The 23,860-nt window shown below is 44.3% G+C and overlaps 1 protein-coding gene across 1 annotated transcript; it reads left to right on the forward strand.

Moving 5' to 3' along the window:
• Positions 1 to 8,839: 8,839 nt before the first annotated feature.
• T265_02798 (hypothetical protein) lies at positions 8,840 to 23,660 on the forward strand (the record flags this gene model as incomplete). The annotated part of the gene is made up of 7 exons (XM_009167123.1): positions 8,840 to 8,959; positions 9,076 to 9,847; positions 13,582 to 13,685; positions 15,528 to 15,598; positions 17,351 to 17,437; positions 20,415 to 20,673; positions 23,317 to 23,660. The coding sequence occupies 7 exons, from the start codon at positions 8,840 to 8,842 to the stop codon at positions 23,572 to 23,574; spliced, it is 1,671 nt and encodes a 556-aa protein (XP_009165387.1).
• Between the last annotated feature and the right edge of the window lie 200 nt (positions 23,661 to 23,860).

Consider the following 23,860-nt stretch of genomic DNA (forward strand, 5'->3'; position numbering starts at 1 on the left):
ATGGGATAATATGCAGCAATATACACAGAAAGAAAAACTTGGCGTCTGCTGCAACTAGGGTGATGAACAAGTGATTACATGGAGTAGGAAATAGATAGATTTGTACTTAGTAGGCTAGCGACCAGGGGCCGAGTTTGCTAACATACGATATTATATTACAAGGGATCTAGTAAAAGCCGATATAAGTGCCAGAAGCGTTGTATGCGAATCAGATGTGTAAGGGCTGGCGGGAAGGGACTTCTAAGCTAACTGGTTAATCGGGTGTTTATTACATAAGTTGGATAATACCAGGAGAGAAAGTGTGTGCTTGAGAAATAGTCACCAGTCCCCGAAGCACTGCTGTCAGTTCTAATCTGTAGGAGATGCATAATGATGAAGACTTTCTTGTCTACCACGGGGAGTGGTGAGTATATGTATTCCCTTTTTGGATGACGGAATGGGCTTTGGTGCGGTGTAGCCTCTGTTCTGACGAAAGCAGATACAACTATGCTCCCCGATGTAGGCCATGGGCATTGTAGAGTATCTTCAGGCCTGAGAACATCATAAACGGGAGATTCAGCTGGGTTCCTGGTGAGTCTCTCGAAAGAACCAAATTAGTTTGCAGATGAGTGTATATTCGCTATCCGAAGTGATCTTTTAATTTTTTTACAGATGAGAGACCAGGTTTTGGACACGTTATCAGAGACTTGCCTCCATTTCCGTCACCCTAAACAACGTCTCTCATACTTTCTATGGCAAAAGGATCCCTCATGAAAAACGTTGATGTAAAACCATTTTGTGAGAATTCGCCACAGACACTGATTTTTACCGGCCACGATAAACATGGCATAGATCATCATCGATTTATTGGAACTATTTGACATGGTCCAGCATGAAAGACGTGTTTCGCAGAAAAAACCTGAGATGTCTTTTTCCAACTTTCCACTGGTGGGCCTCATTCGTGAGCCATCTGTTCTCCAGGGTGGCTCAGTCAATGAGTTCTCCCTTTCTGACATGCCACCTGGGGCACCATCAAAGACAAGACAACGGACTTGCAATTTGCATAATGATGCCATCTGCTTTCATCCAACCACAGCTATCTCACTTTTTGCCGAAAGCGTTATTGAGTTATCCAGAAAGTCTCCAAGGAGCAAGCGACGCCGGTCCCATATCAACCATCGTCAAACCAGTATCTAAAAACGGGGGCGTGCCAATCAAAAAACCCTCAAGCTTTTTTCTCTATCTCGGCAAAAAGGATCAAAAACCGTACTAGTTGCTGACCACCGAAAGTAATCTTTTTGATCAATCATCATTCTTGGAAAATGCTATTAAAAGAACGAAGCCCAACCATCATGCACTCTCTTTCACGGATCCGTGAACGAATTCCTTGTGGAACGCGGTATAGTGTGGCCTTCGTGGCCAACGCCTCAAAAGAATTTGCTGGATAACGTCCGGCGAAAGACCGCAGGACCAGCACCCTTCATCCTCTACTTACTGCAGTCAGGGAGACTGCCTTGCCCCAACTTGTACCCTCCTGGGTAAAGCTGTTTGCGTGTCACACCAACCGTTCCTCCTGAAACCAACCTCGAGGCGATTTTTCCAGGCTACAAGTCTGGTCACTGACATAAATGTCTTTCCTGTTTCACCACGGCCATGAAAAAATTTTGTTTCAGTCATTGGGGCCCACTTGCTCGCCTAACAAACAACCGGAAGCATTGTAGTTCACACAGTTCCTCGAACGAGTCCGTCAACTTCCCACAGTGCCCACAAACATTTACCTTACTGGTTCCTGCGACTCACCTTCTATTTCTATGGGTATTATTGCGCTCATCACTCATTTAGCCTTTATCTACACGTGTGCGTTAGAAAACCTGCGCCGTTTGCCCAAATTAATTTCTTCAGGCACGAAAGTATTGGTACCTAAAGTGCCCTTTATATTCGGCAATGATACGAAACTAAATTCACGCCTGAGATTTGGCTACCGGAGCCTGATATTCTTCTGCCCTTTGCTTGCGTTTATATTTATTGAGACTGCACTCACAAGGTACGGCAACGAATGCCACGTTGCTGACATTTGGACGTGTACCTTATATTTATCACAATCCACAATGTCAAAACATTGTGTTACATAAAATATATGGTTTTCCTAGACTACAGACATCGCAAGTGCCGCGCCGCAATTTCGGTGGTGGTTGGTAGCGGTTGTCAGTTAGCTGAACGCTTTGCTCCATGTCTGTAGTCTTTGTTATTTTTGCTGCCCCCTGAGCAATTCTGTGGCTAGAAATCAGGTTTAATTTTTCAAAGGCAAAAAGTTCTATTTCTGCGCAAACTTGCGTTAATTTATTTTTGGAAGTAATGGTGGCTTCGCTAGTCATACCGATATTTCATGCTCGATACCATCCCCTTACCGCAGTAGTGACATTAGAAAACTTTGCCGAAACTCAGGGCCACTCATTTTGGTATGCTGCTTCGGGTGACACGGGCGTGAGGGCTCTCGCAGCAGAGAAGGATCCGGGCGGGAAAATGTCCATACAATCCCTGTCCTTCTGCACGCGGTAACAGTAGTTGCTATGAAACAGACAGAGTTTCGCTCTCCATTCAAATACGGTTGCGGATTTGGCACGGAAATTAAACGGAATTCCGTAATTTGTCTACGGCAGAAGAAATGAGGCCAGTGCGCCTATTTTGTTCATAGGAAACACTTCAGGGGTTATCCTAGTAGGATTCTACAAACGCCTACCCAGTACACTCTCGCGCCTTGCTGACCCAAATCCTCGCACATATTTCCATAGCATATTATCAGTTCGAAATGGAATAATAATAATAATCTTCATTCCCAAATTGTGTGCCTTTAGGCACAGTCGGGACATATGCGTGACTGGCGTGGATTGTGGATACAAGGGGGTAGGAAAAGGGATTACGTCATTGGAGGTGGGCATTATACGATATGAGCACTTCACCACTAAACTGGCACGGACGGGGAAGCACAGGTGTTATGCGTTTTGGAGAGAATATCGAGCAAGATCGGATCGTTAGGATTTGAGGATGGTGGGATAAAAAACAAAGCGAGGAAAAGCAAAACAAGAGGCTTCCTGCCTGGTGCATGACAAGAAAGGTGTAACGGTGAAAAATGAGGAACAAGAAAATAAGATCAGTTGAAGCAGCAGAGTTGACGTCATTCACTCAGTCAAATTGAACTAAAACCTAAAACCACAGCTGAGGTCTCGTGGCCTTGGACTGTTGGGCTCATGGCTACGGTCACAAAAAGCGTAAATGGAGATGAATTTGAGGGATTAGCAAAGCGATTACGTGGTATCGTGAATTTCAGAAACATGGTGTACAGCGAGAATGTAGAGACTCACCAGTGTCGCTGCTGTTGAGTTGGGCATAGTAGTTCCTTGGAAGAGTGAGATGATGGCAACACACGAGCCAGAACACTTACTGTATAGAAATTTATTGAATTTCGTGGGGAGCACAGACACAAAAATGGCCAAGTTCGAACAAAAAGTTGAGCAGATTGGAATGAATATTTTATGGAGGCAGCTGGGTCAGGTGTAGAGCTTGTTCGTATTTACAGTTAATGCAACGTGTGGGCGAGAGGGTACGGTCGAGGGAAGGAGGTGAATAATTGCGGCTGCGCTAGCAAACTGGGAATGGCCGTACCGTGTCCGGATATTCATGGCGGCCATCTGTATCCCTTTTCAGACTTCCGGTGGTTGGTCAACGAGCGAACGATGAACAGCCCTTTTTAGCTGCTGGATGTTTGTTGTTGGAAGGCTCTCAGTTGATGCGTTTGTAATGAATTTTTGAATGTGCATCAGCCATGAAAGACCATCCAACGTTTGTTCGAAATTAGAAAATATCGAACAGAAAACGAACAGAACTCTGTGCCAGTCTGGTTGAGACAAAGACCACCTTTTGTTTAGTACTTGCGATGTTAGAACTACGGGAAGTCTCGGAGCCAACGTGTGCGTGAATGTGTTTAATGCATACGCTGAGATATCCGCGGCAATCACAATGGGCCAAATTCGCACCTTTACAAAATCAGCCGGCGGGAGTTAGGCCACCAGATACCAAGAATATATACTCAGCTTGGAGTGCGTATGGATCACAAAAGTGCTTCCAGCACTTAATCGCAATGTGCGTTCTTCACAAGGTGGCACCGCATCACGAGCTGTGGGAATACGAGCGCCGCCACAATTAGGTTCCGGAACCGGAGGTCTCAGTAACAATCAACACTACCAAACCCGCTTTGTGAATCATAAATTTTAACGACCGTAGAGCATGCCAATCGATATTCGGCAAAAGGAATTGATGTCTCGGAACCTACGATGCTTTCAGGGTTACTACTTCATAGCTGAGACAATGTTTAATGCGTTCTCCTGCAGCCAACTCCGGTAACCCACCCTTATCTTGCATCACCTGTCCGACTAGACAGATGCTGAACCTTGTGTTTTTGCACCTCGGAAATGTTTATTCCGAGTAAACATATATTCGAACATATATGTTCAAACACATCCATCGCGTTTGGGTAACTCGTGCTATGTTTGAAGAATATAAGGCTCGCAAATGATGATGATCCATGAACGTAGGTTGATTTTTGGCACAGAGCTTGCTATCATGGTAAATGTGCTGCTTACTGGCGGCAAACCTTCACATTGCGAATGGCAAAAAATAACAGCCGACCACAGGAGTAACTCCTGTCTACACAAATCTCTCATCCAATCTTGTAGCACCTTCTGAAATGCCATGAAGGATGAAAACTGGACAGGTGCCAATTTATCAAAAAACGTGTCTGAATCATACCTGAGGCTACAGTATTGCAGATGTAAAACTTAAAGGGTTCCAAAAACTAGGAAGAAATACCAATTAAAAAGTTCCAACAAAAGTGAGACACTACGGTCTTTCTTGTCTTGAGCACACATGCAGCGAAGTGCAACGTTTTACAAAAACGTATTTATTTGACTCACGAAACTTCTGGAGAACATTGCACCCATAGCGGTCTGGCCATCCAAAAGGCTAATTAACCAGGAGTGTGCTGCAAAGAATTAAAATAATAAATCAAGCTTAATTGTACAATAATAAATAAGTCAGATCGAACAGACTCACTAGGAATCGTTTTCTTTAAAATAGTTCGTAGTCAGAGAATAAATAATAATACACTCATGGTTGTCCATAGGTCTTCTGTTGAATGGTACTAACATAAAATAAATTTCTCAGACAATATGAAATGTTTTGATTGCACATGAAGCCCTCGAATGACTCCTGTAGGCCTGAGCGAAGTCAGAGGAGAATGTCGATGCAGGTTACCATGTTTTTATTCAGTCTATTCATAAAAAGTGTGTTTTTTGTGGTTTTTCGTATTCAACGAAAGAACTTTCATGCAACTGACAAAATACGCAATGTTATCATGGAAGCAAAAGAATGATACAGGACACCATATACCTACCGACGAGAATCGGCCTGATACCATCCGCATTCAATATAGCGTTTGAAATTTTACGTGAAAAGAAATGCATACTGTATCGGATAAAAATAGTTACGTATGTTTCCACATTGTGATAAGCCACGCCATTGTTTGCTGAACTGGGAAGAAGTTAATGCTAGCAAAAAATATTCCTATTAGGGCTCATTTTGTCTTGGAAAATGTGCCGCTAAAACACCAGCTGTCTACGTATAGCCAAGAAAATCCGCGGCCGGAAGAGACGTGACTTTTCGAAAAGTCTTTTCACCCAAAATACCAGGGATTCTGGCAGATTAATTTTGATCTGAAGCTACTGATCACGTTGGAATGTACAAATGTCGCGTATACGGTACAATTCGAAAACATCCACGCTCTGATTTGTTAGAACATCGACCAATCAGAACAGAGAACTTTGCTCAATGCCTCTTGCCAACGCCTGAAAATTGTGGGGGTGTTCTGTTCTGAAATGAGAAAAACTTGCCTAATGAAAGTGTGCGCTCTGAGCTGGAGAGTCTTCTTACCATGTCTCCGTCGTGTGTTTGCTGGGTCAACGGTGAAAAACCTGTTGGTCAATTTTTATCCAAATGAGGCACAAGTAAGAATCAGGTCCCCTCGGAGTTGACAATACTCCGGAGGAAAGAGGTCAAGCATCACGAGACGCGTTTCATCGTCCACGAATTTAAGGCCGATAATCATTCTCGTATCAGCTCGCTGGACACGCTCAATGAGGGTTATGTCCTTCGTGCGTCCTGAGTAGAAAACTTGGTTGGCATAATCAACAAGATGTCTGACTTAGGACCAGAAAAGTATTTGAAGGACATGTGGGTGATACGGAGGAATACGGGAGTAATGCGCCGAATCATCCACAGAACGGCGAATCCCTTTTGGGCCAATTTCTCATGGCGCATTGAGAAGGGCGTGTTTGAAGAGATATGGATGCCCAAATCCTTTTTGGCACCTGTCCTCGGGATGGCTGTTGGTTCATTCTCACCCTGCACGACAAAGGCGTTTGTTGAGTCTCCTCTGAATGACATGTAGACGCCCTTTTAATCATTCAGAGGAAGGTGCCAGTCCAACCGCTGCTTTGCAGCGTCTTAATCCATTTGGAGGGCACCGGCATTGGAACGTTGGCTTGGCTTCACGTAGACTCTTGGCCCGCTCTATCCCAGTCAATATAGATTCAGAATGGTCAGACCATATGGGGCCGGTTTGTGAATTTTGGACGGAGAGGAATGTTCACCTGGTGGATATCTTTTTATTTTGACATTAAACACTTGGGAGACTGCGGAAAACTCTGAACTTTCGGTGTCTCAATTTGGTTGCGTGCATAGTTCAAGGGTTCCCACTGCGGAAGTGCGTCTGCAGTACAAGACTAAGATGACCCTTTTCGCTGGTTCCCAACGGCTATTTTTTCCCCAAAGACTCGGTATGGGTCCACCACACTTCTTGTCGTTCATAAGTTACCTAAGTCTTGATTCGCTCTCTATATCTAGTCCACGCCAAGGATCCCAAAATATGCAGGCGAGTGAAATCAATATGGTATCATTAGACCACATGTTCGTGAACTGGCGGAATAAAGCCTGGAATGGTAACCGCCCTTTAGCACACCAAAATGTGCGCACTTGCACTCTGAACAAGAATGGCCGCTTCGTACATATTTTATCGAAGTATAGCAGTGAAGCGTTAGTGTTGAATACACGCCATGCTGTCGATGACGATGACGATGATAATATCGATGGAATAGTGATTCAAGCGGTTCATTCGCTGGAGCGATGATGTCTAAGCTCCGCATTACTTATCAACGCGGTTACTGACTTCAGTACTACTTTGCTACCTAACCCCGTCACGTGAGGCGCAAATCCGTGGGCAAAAAGCAGGGTTTTCTGTTGTAGGGAGTGTAGTGAGCATATCTTCATATAACGTGATGTTCTTTGGAAGCACCATACGTGACGCCCTCTAATGGTTGCAGTTTCCATGGATTTTAAGGGATTACTTGACTCCGCATATAGATCAGATTCCTTACGCATGCTTGGTCAAAGGGGCACTTCCCAGAAATTCGGAACGATACTTCTTGCGCTCCGTTCTCATATTTCTGATCGCGTAGGGGTATACAACACACTGCCCTGAAGTTTTCCTGGAAGTGAAGTTCGACGAGCCAGCTCTCCCCCCAATATTTTGAATGTTCTTACTACTATTTACGTCTAACTCACTTCATGGAATCGAAGCTCCTTGTATCGAAGAAAGATAGGTTGGCTTGGACTACGTAGATGACATTTTCTTGGCGTCATAAGCTTCATCATTGACAGCAACAGTGGAAGAAGAACCAGTGAATAGCACTGGTGTTTCACTGCGGTACAGCCTTGTCAATTTGTCGAAAAGAGGGAAGTGTTTGGGAGAATATTTACTTAAAGGTAGGCTCTCGAATAGTCTAATCTTCCAAACGTCCAACGTTAGTTATTTGCTTGATTTAAAGGCTGTGTTTGACTCGCTCAATCGGCACAAACTTTGGAAGTCCCTGGCTATCAAAGTTTCACCTTCTAAATCTTTACCCCTTTTGAGGGCACTACGCGAACTCCTGTGGACGCGCACGGGTACACAGCAAGCTGAGTTCACATAAGGGAAATCGATTTTCGTACAAATGTATCGATGCTCTGTTCGGGTTTCCATTTACTGACGTCCAGAAGATGCTGAGAATCAATATTTTTGGGTCGCAAGTAAAATGATGAGTCTAACAGTGGCGTAGTGGTAGGTCCCACATGGTGGTATGAGTATGCTAGCTGTACGAGAAGTGAAACAAGTCATCATCATCACTGTCAGCTGTAAGAAGCGCGTACTTGTCGTACATTGGAACCGCAAGACCAATGAGTCCACTGCTGAGCAGCGCCCAATGCGAATGGGTCGCTTTGATGCCTTATGATCGCATTTTCTCCATGCCTGGGAGACTAAAAGTGAATAAGTTGTTCCGAGGTAACAGTGCCGATAGTTTCAGGTTTAAAGAGTAACTATTACCTCAGGGCTCTATCTTTTTTAGAGTCTACTACTATTACAAATGGAGGAGGTAGAAACAAATATGCTTACATCACGAAGTATGTATGCGTGTATATTTGTACTTGTGCTTGTATATGAGTCATGATACAAATGTGGTATTCATTTGCCATTTTTCCATTCCAGCATACCTACTTTATCTTAGGGAAGGCTAAAACCTCGTTTTCATGTGTCACTCTTCTTCTTGTGGCATGTCCGTTTCATGTGCAATATCTGCGCAATACCCTTCAGATTCAGTGAGGAAATCGAATCACAAACACTGAATTCAACTCCACCTGATTCTAATCACACGTATATGATCAATCTTCAAATCCCGAGCATCAACTCCAGCAATAAATGTAGTAATCATCAATGTCTTTCGACGAATCTATTATTGAGGGATTTATTTGCCCAGGCTGTATGGTATCGTTCCGAACGGCCGAAGTCTTGCGTGTGCACTTTGAAGCAGAGCATAAATCGGACACTACCGGTGTGAGCGTCACCTTATGAATAATAACTTTTCCCAGATTGTTCGCGATCGACCGGTGGTGTTCTGGACCAGCGCCGTCATTCCGTCGCGCTCCCTGATAATATCCCAATAAGCTTAGCCTTTTATGAACAGACTCGCTTTGAGAAGCAACCACTTGGTAAGCGTTTTTCATACGACAGTAGATCGGATAGGTCAGTCCAAATCGTTGACTTCGGAGTTTCACAAACTACGGAGGTCCCGTGTCAATAGGGATGCACTTGAGACCAACAGCCTACTTATCCGACTAGAAAAGCTGATTAACGCCCCACCTATGTCTAAGATACAAAGAAGAGGTAAGCAATTTGTGGACTTCAATACATATTTGTTTCTATTTTCAGAATTTGAACAATCCGTTATTTCGTGGATTGATGCGACGAAGGTAGATCTTTGTCCATCTTGTGGAAAGACTTTCGGGTTGGGTTTAGAAGAAGCCTATCCCGTTGATGAATCCGCTCATAATCCACCCCGATCTGCCAGTCAAATCGGTATTAACCCATTGACGACCGTTGCTCAGCGCAGCAAGCTCACAATAACTCGCATTACTAATGCCATTTTGGATTACAACCCCATCTACCGTCGCCGACATCACTGCCGGCTTTGTGGACATGTGCTGTGCGCTGATTGCAGCTATTTTCTTCCCAGAATCAGTGCTGTCCGACTTCTCGAAACTATCGGTACTCACCAACTTGGTGTTTCTGAATTTACAAACAAAGTGGGTTCGGAACCGTCTTCTCAAATGATTGAGTCGTCCAACCTGACACCCGTGTCTTCATTGGGTTCGAAGGTTATTTTCTTGTCTTCCACTGACTACCCTGTTCCAGTTCTAGATATAGAGCGGGCTGATTCTACGTGTAAGTCTTGTGTTGTTTATATGCTCTTAAAGTTTCTTGGTTGGCTATTTTATGGCCTGATCTTGATCAGGGGGAGCTCCCTCTGTGAATCGCTTGGCGTGCAGCGTGCTACAGAATGTCCCTCTTGCTGTTCGCAACTGATCCTGTTCATCTTTATGATTCACATTTCCCTTATGGAACCTCGGTTTGCTGTTTTCGAAGTGCCAACTCACTTAGTGGATTCTGGAACCCAAATGATGGGTTTTCTGTTCACAGTCTGCGTAGAACATCTTGACCAGGGAAGGAGCGGTTTGCTTTGTGCGTTGGTAACTTGATTGCCTGTTCAATAGCGTCCCTTCCTTGAAGGTTGTGTTTCCGACGCTACGGATATCTTCCTTTGTTTCTTTATCACAGCAGGAAATAATTGGATTCACGTAAGAAAACAGCGTGCCAATTACTAAACGCATTATCTTCACGTTCAAGGCAGTGTAGACTCGTGCACTGTGATCGCCATACGGTTAACTCTGAGTGCGTTCGCATTATTCAATGGTCGGAATAATTTTGAGGCCTACGAGTCTGGGGCTGCCCAGAAGGTACCTACTGTGTGCAGTCGTACAGCCGTAGAAGTCAGGTGATTATGCTATACTGTTTTCGCCCTCAGGCCATGCCAGCCACCTGTTGAGTCAATCTTCCAGGGGAGAGTCCCTCAACAAGACTCTAACATTTGCTGTTTCGTGGTTCAGACTTTCGAGCCAGAGGCCATGAGGAGGGTTCCCTAACAAAATCATACATCCTCCCACTACCTTGTGGGTTGGACTTTCGAGTCAAAGTCTCAAGGTGGGGTACCTCAGCCAAACCCCACTCTTCAGCCTGGACATCCGGAAACTATCATTTGCTCTTGCAGCTCTTCATTCACCGACTCTCACTAACACATTCTTCATTCAAATCATGATTTAGTTGTCAATCAACTGTCTGAATATCTAAACTGCTGTCCAATTAAATAAATAGAAATAAATCGTTATTAAATTCTGAAAACCTGCTCTACATTGCAGGTTTGAACTTCCGTACTGTGTCGAATTGTGCAACAGGTATCTATTGCTCAGGCCTTGTTCTCTCTTTCGATCGATGTATGTTGTGTCTCCGAAACACGCATATAAGACCCCAGTTAGGTCAAACGCATCAAACCGCTCGGAACGAACTCGGACTTTTCGCACCTTACTCTTTGAGTATCTGGTGATCCTGGCGCAATGGCTCGTGGTACATGCAGTGTGAGAGTTATGTCCGACCCCAGGTCTAAGTGCGTTTTACTGGACCGGATTATAGCAACTAGTCGTCTCTGTGCTGCTCGGTTGACTGATCCTATTAGTGCCAATGCCTCTCAGTCTGGTAAACGGCGTTTTTTTGTGTCATCGTCGAAAGTCGAGTCGTTCAGCGGTAACACCTTTTCGGTGCCTAGCTTCCATATTGCCCGAAGTAAGCACGATGTCTGGGATATTGTCAGGTCGCCCAAGCTTAGACAGGGGGAGTCGAGAAGCAGAGGTCGGATTCGAACCACGGGCCTTCCGGTCAGTACAGTCAGTATTGAGATTTGTCACAGTTGCCCCGGTCAGCGCGGAGTACAGATCCTGTCAGGTAATATGAATCCTCGGGTCGACCAACCAAATCCTGAGAAGGCCCGTCTTGGTGGCCGATCCGGGTTGGGACTCACTGCATAGATAGTGGGGAGCGATTTACTCAATTATGTGCTGAACGTCGTCTGTCTCTAGCCAGCACAAACTTCACCACAAGCACTCACACCGTGTGATTTGAAGACCACCACCCCTGCAGACTTATTTGGGCCATATGACAATCAGTTACCGGTAGAGAACTTCGGTAAACGTTAGTCGTTCATTTTGTAGTAAATCACAACTCTGACTACGGTATTGCGCGGACATGCGTATCCTGTTTACTTCTCTTCAGGAGCATACCGGTTGATGCAGAGTTACAGTTCACCAACCTAAAAGCATCTCCGCAGCTCTACAGACCTCGGGGGATACGATGGTTGTAATAGTGATTTGGGGGACTGTTGAAGAAAAGTGAAAAATCCATGCTCACAGGTTGCTCAAGATCGCTGTCGCACCCCAATGAACACCGGATCTCATTGTGGTCGGCAGTTTTGATTGAAGACAGGAAAATTATACCAGCAACAAACGACTATGGTAGCGCGTGCAGATTCACCAAATGCCCAATAATGTAGAACCTAAGGACTGACTGAGAGCACTGGTAGATCACAAAAGCCCGAGAAATGGAGAAAGCGTTTGCAACTGGAAGCAAGCGAGCTAACCCTGTCAACCAGTCAGATGACAGGTGTTAGTGAAACTATTTCCAAAAAGGATAGGACTTCAATTCACTTACAGAAACTTAAACGGTGGGCTGTGCACATTGAAGAACCATTCGACTGGACCCCATCAATTCAAGGACCAAATGAACGAGAGTTGAATGTCGAAACGAATCTGTTGTCGACAATGTAAGTTCAGTCTGTGGTTTCCTCGCTTCAGCACAAGAAGACAGCTGGTCCAGACGGTTTTCATCCTGCACTCATTAAAGAAGACGGAGAGTTAGTCATATCTGATCTAACGACTTTACTCTAAAGTATCCGGAATGCGGAAAGAATACCTAAGGTAGGACGTCAACCCCAACAGTCACGAAGAGTGCGAGAACATCGTGCGAAAACCACCGGAGTATCGGTCTAGTGGCCGTGGCTTTCAAGGCGCTCTCTGGTGGCATCCTGTTATCCTTCAAAGGTTGATCTTCCACCGGGAGAATCAGATCTACCCTGGCCTGAGTGACATCGATCATATCTTCATTTTGCGACAAGTGTTGGGGCTGCATCACTTTTTCCAGCGACTGATAGGGATAGTTTTTCTCGATCCTAGTTTGCTGTTGACTCCTTTAGTCGTCAGAAACACTGATAGTGCCTGACGATGAAAGGTGCCCCTTCTAAGTTCTTGTCTCGTAAAGGCTCTGTACTCCTCCTTCCATGGGCACGTGCGTCTCGTCGGCAAACCCTCTCCTTACATTTACAACAAGCTCACTGGTTTCGAGCAGAGGTGTTCTCTGCCACCCTTTTCCTTTAACTTCCTAATCGATGTACTACCTACCTAATTCTAACACATTGGGGACCAATATCCTCTCCACTTGTTTGCTCACGGACATGCACTACTCCAACGATATTGCTATCCTTGGATCAGACCCTTCAGAAATGTAAACTACTTTAAATAACTTAAATGATTCTGCTGCACAGTTCGGTATGCGGTTCGAACGTATGAGGTGTAAATCGTCAATGCAAAATTTGGTATGATCAAAGCCAGACCTCATGCTTGTAGGTGAATTGATCGGTGTGGTAGGTAAGTTTGTCTGTCTGGGCAGATGCATATGTCCCGGCGGACTGGTGAAAGACGAAATCACTCCCCGATTTTTTAAGGGTCAAGACAGGGTTCGCCGACTGACATTTGTGGCACCAACGTGACATCATCTTGAATATCGAGGGCTGAGTTTACAATCGCGCTGTCCGATCTGTCCTAGTTTATGGATTAGGGACGAAACGCTGTTTTCAGAAAGTCTACGGAGACTATTTAGGCCTCCGAGGTGAGAAATATCCGAAAAAAATCTCCCGCTACATGTGTTCAGAAGATGAGGCAAAGGAAGTGAGTTTTTGCTACAGGCTTTTTCAAAACATAGTTGGTCCAGTTAAATTGATCTTTTTTTTTATCTAGTTCACTGTTTGCGACTCTGTGCTGTCTGCAAGGACCTTTTGCAAAAGAAGCTGGACCGCCTGCAGTTTCGTCAGTGTGCTTCACCAGTTGCTTCACTTCACTCAGTAAGTCCATACCTTCTGCTATGTCGGTTTCCTGTAGGTCAACAAACATGGGCAGGTATTTTGAAACACTATTTGAGGACCATATAAGGCTCATGTTTTCCACTGGAAGCCTACTATACTTCCTGTAGCTGTTTATCGTGCATCCTCAGACCACCCTAATTCCTCCACATTCTTCCTACATATTCGAACAGCTGGCGCTGGGTTTTGTTTACTTGTTTGATCAGATAACATCTGGTACTTATGTACGATGTAACTATCTTTCCATAACGAGGTTGAATCTGATAGGCTGAATGCGGTTGGATTTCAGTTCTTCAGTGTCCTGAAAGAATACCCCTCTCGACGTTGTGTCGCAGGTTTATTATTGTTCCACTCGTTCTTGGATGTTGACAGTAAACCTTGTTGGAAATTTGACTAAAAGGACTATATCGTAGTCTTCCTTGTTCAGCGGCAGTCCCCTTCCGGTGCCCAGCTGCCATGCCGTCTGAAGTAAGCACGAGGGCTGAGATATTGCCAGGTTGCCCAAGCTCGTCTACAAAAGTAGACGATATGCCGGGATTGGGTTCGAATTACAAACTTTTCGGTCAGTGAGTTTGCGCCTTGACCACTAAGTTATCTCGAGCGTGAGGACTTTATAATGACCAAACTGTCCAGGTGACAAACTTATCGAGTTGTGCTTACCGTCACTGTATTCTTCGTCATTACCGGTAGCCTTTCAGCAATGGAGTTCAACGAAACATTGCTGTCATACGCCTCTTTTGCCAATTTCTTATTCCATTATCAACTACGCAGGTGGTTCACGAAGGCCTATGTTGCATAGTACGCCCGGCATGGACACATTAGTATCAATAGTATGTATCCATTAGTGTCGCTTAGTATGTAAGCATATCCATGTTGCTGGAGTGAGGAAAAATTCCTTTTCATGGCAGGAGACTAATACAAGAAATTCAGCGGAAGTGTTTGGTCATCCAAGAGTGTACAGTGTCGCACGTTTGTAGCTACAACGGAGGTTTTTAACCTAGTCTCTCTGGCATGCCAAGCCTAACGCTAGTCTTTGAATTGTCACCTGCAGTGGTGATTACTGTGCCGAGCATCCTACGGAACTTTACATCTAGTTAATTAAAAAAATTCGTGTTACGGTGGCGAAGTACACTCATCCACATACCAAGTTGGTTTTGACGGGAGATTCTCGTTTATGAGGCTTTTAAGCCACTGACTACTGAATCAGACCGCCTGATGCTTCATTTGGGATGATATTCGAGATACATTCGCGGTACATTGTATAGATGTAATACGCTACCCATATGGTTGCTGAGGACTCCTCGACAGCACACGACCGGTTTTGCCCTTCTTGGGGCTCATCAAGTAGGTACAGTCCCCGAATTTCTGTCAACCTTATATTCTACTTGAACCTCAATTGCTTAAAAACATCATGAACAAGAGATTCAGCTGGCTTCCAGGTGAATCTCCCGTCAAAACCAACTTGGTGTGCAAATTAGTGTACTTCGCTAATTTCGCACAATTTTGGTTCACTTAGAACACAGGGTTGACGAAAACCCTTGGACTGCGCCCACCTGATGAGCCCCAAGAAGGGCGAAACCGGTCACGGACTTCTGTAGGGTTTTCAGCAGCCGCACGAGTGTCTCATTACGTCTATTCTTGTTAGTTTGCTTCTGTTAGTGCTTAGCCTCCCAACACTACTGTCAAACAACTCAGCAGCCACACTTCTAAGATAAAATACTTCCTGATTGAGAGAAATCACCGGTGAACTCACTGTTGTTTTGATTCAGTCTGCTTGCTTGAGCGTAGCTCTTATCAATTGATCTGTTTTGTTCATACCTGTAGGAGCTACGCGAACACATGCGGAAAGTCAACGATTCTCTTCCCTTATATTCGGCCGTCGCCGAAAGTTTACAGTAAGTCCGAATGCTTAATCATTACCAAAACACGTTTCAGTTCCTGAAACACGTTTACGGCAAAATTATACAAACACTGTTGACCCGTAGAATCCTCTGATAGTAGACCATACCACTGTCAATTAGGCCGTCTCTTCTCATTCGTGACTGAAGGGCAAGTTGACTATGTCAATCGGACAACTCGCTGAACATGTTCGCTTCATCCTCTTTACTTCTGCGTAAAAGTGTCGATTCCTTGAATTTACCGGATCACACGTGTGTCTGTTTGACAAACATCAACGAGGTCGTCACAGATGGCAACTTACTTTAGCCGGACGGTAATGACAACCTCGGCAGCACTAAGGTTGAGAACCTCCCTTACCATATCACTGTCTGGCTCGAGAGAGGGAACAGCTTCGACTTCGGTATTTTTGTAGTCCCTCCCCCAACTTCGTAAATCCTTAAGTTTCTTGATGTTTCGCTTAGTTCTCGTCTCGTCTCCCCTGACTTGTTCTAGAATGACTACCGTGTTATTAGAAGAAACTTCAATCAAATTCCACGTGCTAGTCTTGTGCATCTGGTCAGTACTGTTTACCGCATCTCGGAAAGGCGTTTCACTGCTTCTTGCTACCTGCCATTATTACTTTCCCTACTTCGAGTTGCCAGCAGATTTCCTTCCAGTGCACACGTACACTTACTTCCCAGTATAGAAGTAAACCACTATTCAGGATTGAGCTCACCACCTTGCTAGTGGGAGACGATACTAAAGAAACTCCAATTTATAAAAATAGACCCCTTACTGCCATAAAGAGAAATCGCTGACGTTTTGTCTTAGATATTGGGCTGACTGGAAATACATCCTCTAACTACGTATGGATTGCGGGCAGTTTTGCAAACTCACCTCACAACGAAGCCATGATTTATTTCAGGTGCACTTCCATTGAATGACGTGGTCGTTTCAAGTGAATGCGAACACTGAGCGGCCCACTCGAATTCATTTGGAGTTGTTGGTTTCTCTCTGTGTACGGGGCTGGCTTCCCCATGACAACTTTTGCTCGCATGTTCAAACACCTTAATCTTGACGATCTTGCAAAATTAGAGTAGGATTTGAAACCGAGTTACGCGCTGCGGTTGTGCATGCAACCGGATCCAGCGTCAAAGCACAAAGCGTACGTCGTTACACTTCGTCAGCTAGAGCAGGTGAGTCTACAAGAACTAACTGCCGCTGTGTGGAGTGACAGGTCACAACGATAACCATGGCAGAATCGAAGGCTTCAAATTAGGTGCCATATGGGTACCAGCTGGAAAACAGCGTATACAGTGCGAACGCAGTCGGAAAGTTCGTGTAAACATACGGAACTGCGTCTGGAATAATGTTGGCGGAGTATCCGAACCTTCCGGAAGATATACTAAAGTAACCAGAGGGAGGTTGGGTACGGCCAGGAATTTGTGTCAAGCATTTTTATTGTACGGTGAATCAAAGTCAACAGAAATATGAGTTACGAGAAGACCGCTGGAAGGCATAGGTTGCATTCCAGCTGAAATGCTGCATTTTGACACCACGAGATTAAATGAGCGTTTAAGTTTCTGGGGATGCTCATACTTGAGTGGAAATATGCCGTAGGGGGGTGAAATTCCTCAGATTCATATAACACTTCATAGCAACATATGGCTAACCTGTCACTCTGTCGGTCAAGTATTCAGTTTTTCGATTCTTCTGGCTTACAGTAGTTTCTAGAATCCTCACACGGTTTACATTCATCCTGCTTTCAGTTCCGGTGAACAACGCTATGCCCTCGATATGGCCAAGTCTATGCGTCACGAGCTGTTGGAATCGTTACAACAAATCGATTTTATCCGGTATGTTTTTGATGTCGAATAGCTCCGTTGTGTTTTTATTAAATCAGAATCCATTACAGACCCCAGGGTTTGCATCTGTACTTTCAAGTGCTCTAGGTCCGTTCTATGGGTATCCACTTTGTCCTGGTCTGCTTACTTCCTAATAACGAAGTTGTAATACACTTTTTATATGTAGCAATCCCATCAATTTCTTTATCTGAAACGAGTTGCTGGTTAGTTCTTTCTATGACCCGCTAATTTCTTGCGTATGCTTCTTAACTAGTCGGGGTGACATGACCAGTTCACCGTTGATTGTCGTTCATCAGTGTTTTTTGCATTTCTATGATGTCTGCTGTGATCCTGATTAGTAGATCGTAGCCTTTAGTCAAATCGCCTAGCTCAGCGAACAATCCAACTGCCGCTCATCCATACACATCTTGAGCGATCAACATTCTCCTCAGTTTCATACTGTTTGCTCTGTCCGTTTTCCTGCTGTTAGGGTTGGTGATTGAGTCAGTTGAATGAGTTCCTGAAGCTTGTATTCACGGTTGACAGCGTTGCCGCTCATATCGATGACATCAGTGTTTAACTTGTTTTCCCTGAATAAAAGCAAATTAGCCACAGAGGTGCACGCTATTTTTTTGAATCGTTTTCATCGTTCACTATCGCACTCCAGCATTACAGCGACCAATGCGCACAAGCCTGCTGTTAGTTGGTTAAGTTTTCGGTACATGAAAGGTTACCATTCAGCTGTAGCACTCTTTCGGTGCCTAGCTGCCATGTCCCACGATGAAGGCACAAGGGCTGGGATACTGCCAGGTTGACCAAACCTAGACAGGGGAAGTCGAGTGGCAGAGGTCGGGTTCGAACCACGGACCTTCCGGTCAGTGAATTCGCGCTGTAACCATTTGGTCCATCTCGCCCCTGAAGGGGTACTTGTGTTTCTATCCTTTAAGTTGTGCATCCTCGTCCCACGGTATTAATCACACCTTAGGATTAAATCTGTGTTTCAACCAACTTTCTTTCACTGACAGCACATATGTTGTTGACGAGCTCATAATTTTTGGGTTGATATTGTGCGCCCGCCAACAGAACAGCCACTGAACCGATTCCTTCTTGATTCCCAATCAAGTCGAAAGCAAAATTGCGCCGAATTTCCAAAGAGTTTTTATTACAGATAGTCAAAAATAGACGGTCAATGGGTGTCGGTAAATTAATTAATTGAATTGACCGACTCATGGAGAAGCTTTAACTTGTACATACCTAACTGAAATGCCGTGTGAACAGGCGAGTGGATTCTTCGGTATAGGGCGTTATGCCCCAACTGAACATCATATTTGATAGCACGGAAAGACGACCAGGTGACTACATTTCTCATATACTTGCTCTCAAGCGTCCGTCTCCTGAAAAAAGTATTGAAGTTGGACGGAGATTCGTTAAGAATACCGCTCCTGGTACCACCTGACTTGTTTCCTGCTGCGTCTCTGATCTTCACATTATCAGGTCTCACCTGCAATTCAGCGTGACAAGTGTTAAGGATACCGTCATGTTGCCCTCTACACAGTTTCATACTTGCCGTTTTAGTTCATTGGATGTCTTTTGTATTTCCACTAACTTCGCGAAAATCCTCCACCACCAGTGCGATACGCCGGAAAACGCCTACTATTGGCTGATTACGTTTATAGCTAGCAGTAATCGGTCGAGCGGAAAGGTCCTGTACGTGCGCGACGAGTACATCAATCCTAGGTTCCTTCTCTTGGGCCTGCTTTCTTTAATTGGACCCTTCAGAAGGGCGACTTCCGCGTGTTGGTTGATGAGATTCAATATCCTCTATGGGGCGGGGGGACGCCGTTTTGGGCACCACACTTCATCCACGACATATCTTTTTTGGAGAGCAATAACCAGTAATCGAGGGTACTGAAATGACTTGTCCGACGTAGCGGCATGCTTTTCCCTTGCCCGCTGATAAACTCTGGCCATCTGAAACCAAGGACAGGTATTCTACTATGAAATGCAACGGAAAAGCCAGTTCTCGGGAACCATCAATGTTCAATAAACTAAATAATTTCACCAAACTGAGTAACACGTGCCCACACTTTGTTCCATAAATGATGCAAACTGCGACCAATCTGATTATAGGACTCCATCAACTCATTAACTTCAATTTATTGATTCCTTAGATTTCCCTACTGGGTTCGGTCGCCAAGTATACAGCCAGAACTTTCTGCTCATTACCTAATATGATGCTACTTTTCGACCGCGGAATTCCTCGCTTCCTCAGTCGCCATACTATACCCTCACTCTGTATCACTAAAGCTAAAGTGCTTCCTTTAAAGGAATTCATTGGGGTCATCCACCACACGTAGTTCGGTAGCTCTGTCAGCATCAAAGCAACAGTGTTTGTCAACTGAACACGACCTCTCACAGTTTACAGAATTGAAAGAAACCCTGGAAACTTAGTTTTGTGAGCTAATGCAAGTAGCACAAATGACCATGACAGTTAAACATCAGTGTTTATTACTGGTTTATTGCTGTCGACGATAATGAATGTAAATGCATTTGCGAGCAATAAGCAGCTTTCCTTATCAAAATTGGATGGAGTTGCCTTAACACCATCACGTGGTTAAGGTGAAAAGTACTCGATGACTGTGTGTGACAGCAAGTCTGACGTCTGATCACCTCGGTCAGTGTGTTCTCGCTCTGTTGTGTGCCCACGTTCGGCATTATGTTATTCTCTTAGTCGCGCTGAAAAGAAACACTCACTCACGCTCTATGTTAAGCCCAAGAATGGTGGTTTGGGTACCGGGTGCCAGACAGCGTGGAGAGGATAGTGTGACGGGGTGGGAGTGGAGGATTATGTAATCCGTTTCGTGAGGGTGTCATCATAACGAACACCAGTATGAGAATGGGAGGACTAGTCTATAAGCAATCGCTCTCGTTCTCTTATGGCGTATACAATTCCTGAAATAGTTTCGTTTGGTTTTTGTGCTCACTCCAGCCGCCGATTAGACGAGATGGCTTCTAAGGTGGCTCCTGATCGTGACCCACGTTCTCCAAGTGACGCCTCCAAGCCTCAAACCAATTTGGCCATGATACGGTTACTTCGCACACTCAGTAAGATGGCTTGCCAATTTTTGCAAACGAATTTGCCCCCACTGAGAGCTCTCCCGACTTTGCAGCAATACGGATCTTTGACGGCGCAGCGACAAGATGAACTGGCGGCTCGGTGGGCCGAAGAGGAGCAAGCGTTGGCTCAGGTAACTTATTTTTATTTTTTAACTTTATTTTTAACTTTATTAATAATGCCCATCACTACGAAATCATTCATTGAAAATATATCGTGTTAACACCAACCGATCACTACGCTAATTGAATGGTGGTTTAGTTTGTCGTTTCATGTAAGAATGAGCTCAGATCAGTTTGTTTTACTACTGCACTAAATATCACAATCTTGAAGCCTATGTGAAATCACTGTCATTGCACTAAAAAAGCATAGGCGTTCCATGCAGTAAGGAGTTGAAAAATATCGCTAAGACTGCATATAATTCTGGATGTAGGTGATATAGGAATAGTCATCCAGATTCAGAGACAAATCACACTACTTACTCCCTCCTTTTTGAGACCTGATGCTTGAATGTGAAACAATAAATTCTCAACTTCAAGAGAAAGGTACCCTTATACTGATTTTGCGCATAACAGCAACGAATGCGCATCTCCAAACTTCTCAAGCTATTTTATATTCTTTGACGGCATATCTATGAATTGGGATCCATCGTCTTCGGTATCCCTAAGTATGACGTGACCTGTTACAGAATGGCAATACGAATGCTTTCCAGGTAGTTGTCACATGTTGAGCCTGTGGTCGGTTTTACTGTCAATGTCTGTCAAATCGTACTTCTTTGTGGTTGGAGATGGTCAATCTTGGCAGGATATCGGAATTCCGAAAAGTGGATTATTTAGGTTGTGAAAATGATGGATGTGGAACTAATATAGCCTGTAGATATTTCTATTTCAGACCCAGTCTAAGTTTATAGCTAGCAGTGGTCAAACGGTAATCAGATTTGGTTCTGTCATGGTTACCCGCTCAGATCTGGTAACTTATTTTCTGTTGTTTGCCATGTGAACTTCAAAAATCCGCTTTTTATCTTGCTTTGTACGTTTCAGTGGAATGTATCATACAACAAAGGTTAGCGGCTAGGTAGATCACATAATCAGTGTGTGACCGCAGCGTGATTTGCTTTCGAATTTTGTATCAGATAGACTCGCTTTCCTACTCGGTATTTCTCAGTGTAGCTACGTGAGCTGACAGTTTGCTACACAAGACAGATACGAAGGTCAACATTTACGGAAATTGCGGTTCGGGGATTTGATGGACAACGCACTCGCACTTGATGGGGCGAAAATCGGTCATAGCTATAATTTGCAGTGCAATTGCAACAACTAGTAACTCGAATAACTCCAGTTTGTCGATTCCCTATTCACAAGAATGGGTAGCGCACAAACCAACACTGAACTCCAATTTCAAACCATTCAGTAACTTTTACACATCAGGTTGACACAGACAATTGGGTTTCCGTTCAAGTTGATAAGTGATTACTCCAGATTCCGAGAAATACACCTACCATGCGAACTCAGAACAGGTCAGTCTATAGGTCTTGGTCGTCCTGGTACCACTTGAATAAGATAGAAGAGCAAATTTACTGGAAGCAATCCATTCTGCCGGAAAAATAAGTACGGCGTCTAATATAATTTACTTTCAAGCATCTACCTTCTAAGACGGAATTAGTCGGCTTTAGTAATATCTCGGCTACACACTGCCCAGGTACGGTGATTGGCTGCTAGGTCTGCATAAATCACGATCCAATGTTGGCCCAAGTGGCCTACTCCGTAGTCTACGTGGCTCCATGTCGCTCTTGTTTCCACTGAGCTAGACTTTCAGCTGTCCTCCGAGGCTGCAACACTATCCTCGATATGATGTAGAAGGAGTCATTTGAGTCTCGAGTCTTGGTAATTACACTATACAAGTTAGTTGTAAAACTACGCCCAATATGTACTGGTCAATGCCGGCAGCGTACTAAGTCATCACAAGTGTGTTGTTCAGTGCGGCTCAGAAATTTTTTGACGCAGTATTCGCTAAACGCTACAGGTACCGAGTTCCTGAGCTGATGTCCGGATCCCCTTAACTACTCATTGACTCGTGCCGATAAATGTATTGCGTAATGCGCATTTTCGCTCATTTGCTTGCTTGCTGGGTTTACGAACAGTACGTGAGACAGTTAGATCGTTACAAGTATTAATGATGATGACGTCTACCAGGCAGATACGCCGCACAGCAATTAGAGTTTACAGCTACTACAATTAGTTTGCTGAAATTCTGTTTTAGCGTAAGTGTTTGAGTTGTTTCCACTTTTTCCTGCGGCAGTTGCCTTTTCTTGATTGCTGTTCCTACTAACCACTGGTCATACATAACGGATGTATTTCTCCGCAATCGTACTTCGTCACCGTGACCAAGTCATCATCACCACCTGTAAAACCCCGCATAGTGGTTATAGCTGACAGTTTTGTTCATCATCACACCTGTAAAACCCCGCATAGTGGTTATAGCTGACAGTTTTGTTCGCCGATGATTTTGGGAGGCGGAGTATATAGCTACGTATTGCAGGCGGAAGCTGAAACAATCGATGCGCAAATACATGAGTGTCAGTGAACTTTTCATTGTAACCAAATACGGCCGAACATGTTATTTAAGAAGGGTTGTATAAATGGAAAGGTAGTCCACTATTTTACTGACAACGAAAACGCAAACGAACTTCATTGCAAAGCCATTCTGCTCCTTTTCTTATGGATTGTGCTATTTTTCATGCCACTGAAACGGAAAAACGTTTTTTCTCTTTCGACAGCTGGAACTACGTGTTGCCAAAGCTGCGAAGTCATCCGCACCGCTTGCCTCTGATGGTCCAACATCGAAATTCAATAGCGCTGATGCTATCGACAGTCTGGCTAAACTGGCTTCGTCTATCGATGACGTTTCAGGTCAACTAATCCGTGCACGAAATAGTGGTGATACGAATAAAATTCAGAAATTGCTCAAGGAATTAGAGAGACTTGAAACGAACTTTCAAACGATGAGCAGTTTATTGCAAAAGCAACAGTTATAGTCATTCGAGCCGTGATATTTCATCTTTGTGCAATGCTCCTCACTTATATGTTGCTTTCTGATAAATTTCTTTGATAAATTCTGTCGAAAACTGAGTGTGGGTTCTGAAGACGGGACCGGCGAATAGAAGAATCTGACAAATAGCTCTAGTCTACTACTTTACTGTAGTCATTTCAGGTAATTCGGTCTTTATTTACTAATATAAATCATTAAAAAATCAATGAAGTAAAAAAGAATGAAAGCTGTCGCTAGAACATATGGGGTCCCTGCTGCCCTGGTAGGGCATT

The sequence above is a fragment of the Opisthorchis viverrini genome (assembly GCF_000715545.1).
Source record: "Opisthorchis viverrini unplaced genomic scaffold opera_v5_36, whole genome shotgun sequence".
NCBI lineage: Eukaryota > Metazoa > Platyhelminthes > Trematoda > Opisthorchiida > Opisthorchiidae > Opisthorchis > Opisthorchis viverrini.